Source organism: Rhagoletis pomonella, unplaced genomic scaffold (genome assembly GCF_013731165.1).
Source record: "Rhagoletis pomonella isolate Grant_MI unplaced genomic scaffold, Rhpom_1.0 Rhpom_scaffold_00006, whole genome shotgun sequence".
NCBI classification, from domain to species: Eukaryota; Metazoa; Arthropoda; class Insecta; order Diptera; family Tephritidae; genus Rhagoletis; species Rhagoletis pomonella.
Genome location: NW_023458560.1, coordinates 45,166,306 through 45,167,486, shown reverse-complemented (window position 1 = coordinate 45,167,486; position 1,181 = coordinate 45,166,306). Strand labels below are relative to the sequence as shown.

The 1,181-nt window shown below is 37.9% G+C and overlaps 1 protein-coding gene across 1 annotated transcript; it reads left to right on the top strand.

Moving 5' to 3' along the window:
- Positions 1–453: 453 nt before the first annotated feature.
- On the top strand, positions 454–1,096 carry LOC118740806 (guanine nucleotide-binding protein subunit beta-like protein). Its single transcript, XM_036472500.1, has 2 exons — positions 454–647; positions 786–1,096. The coding sequence occupies exons 1-2, from the start codon at positions 539–541 to the stop codon at positions 1,043–1,045; spliced, it is 369 nt and encodes a 122-aa protein (XP_036328393.1). The 5' UTR covers positions 454–538; the 3' UTR covers positions 1,046–1,096.
- Positions 1,097–1,181: the final 85 nt, after the last annotated feature.

Sequence of the window (1,181 nt, the reverse complement as noted above, 5' to 3'; positions counted from 1 at the left end):
TCAAAAGCGCCCTGTCTCAAATATTTTCAATATATGTATTTGCAGTTGAGGTATCGATTTGTATATTTCTTCTTTAGTAGCACTTAAAGTAATACGATTACTTAGACAAAAAATTCAACCTTTGAAAGGATCCCATAAAACTTTACGGCTATAAAGATTGCTTACACTTTGTTGTGGTATCACTAACTTTGTAAAAATATATCCACCTTTTAGAATTTGGCGGTGTAATTGCTTAAAACATTTTTTTTTTATGAAAACGAAGCAACTATTTTCCATAGAAAAAATATTATCGACAGGATATGGCACTTTCTCAAATCGATTCGATACAAGTACTTTTCTTTCGATACCAGGTAGGTATCGAAACAACGATTCGAGTAAAAAAAGTAGTTGGTATCGAAACAAAAGTATCGAGTACATACTCGTATTTACTTGTATCGGAACATCCCTAAGCCAACTTCCTTCTTTTCCAAAAAACCTTCCAAAGGTTGAGTTGTATTTTCGTTGCGCTCCGCAAGAAAATTAGTTAAATTCGTTGAAAATGAGTGAGACTCTGCAATTGCGCGGTACCCTTGTTGGACACACCGGCTGGGTTACACAAATCGCCACCAACCCAAAGAATCCCGATACCATTATCTCTGCTTCTCGTGGTAAGTGACCATTGTGTGACGTTTGTAACATTTGAGGTTAAGTTTTTTTGGAAACTCAATCGTTTTAGAATCGATTAATTCCTTAGTTTTGGTTAAAATTTACTTTGTACTTATCCTACGTTACCTATTTACTTGCAGACAAGACGCTTATCGTATGGAAATTGACACGCGATGAAGACACCAACTACGGTTTCCCACAAAAGCGTTTGTACGGCCATTCACACTTCGTGAGCGATGTTGTGCGTTCATCTGATGGTAACTACGCTCTGTCTCGCTCGTGGGACAAGACTTTGCGCTTGTGGGATTTGGCTGCTGGCAAGACTACTCGTCGTTTTGAAGATCACACCAAGGTGGGGCGAAATGTCGCAATTTTATGTCCAATCATTTGTGTAGCGTAGATTAGTTGATAAGGCTTTGTTTGCTTTGAAAACATGAATAATGCTCATAAGTGCTGACAAAATTGGTTAGGAGTGTAGGTGGTGCTTGCATAGGGTACATTTCTACAAATGATTAGAGCCTGATTTGGTTAGAAGT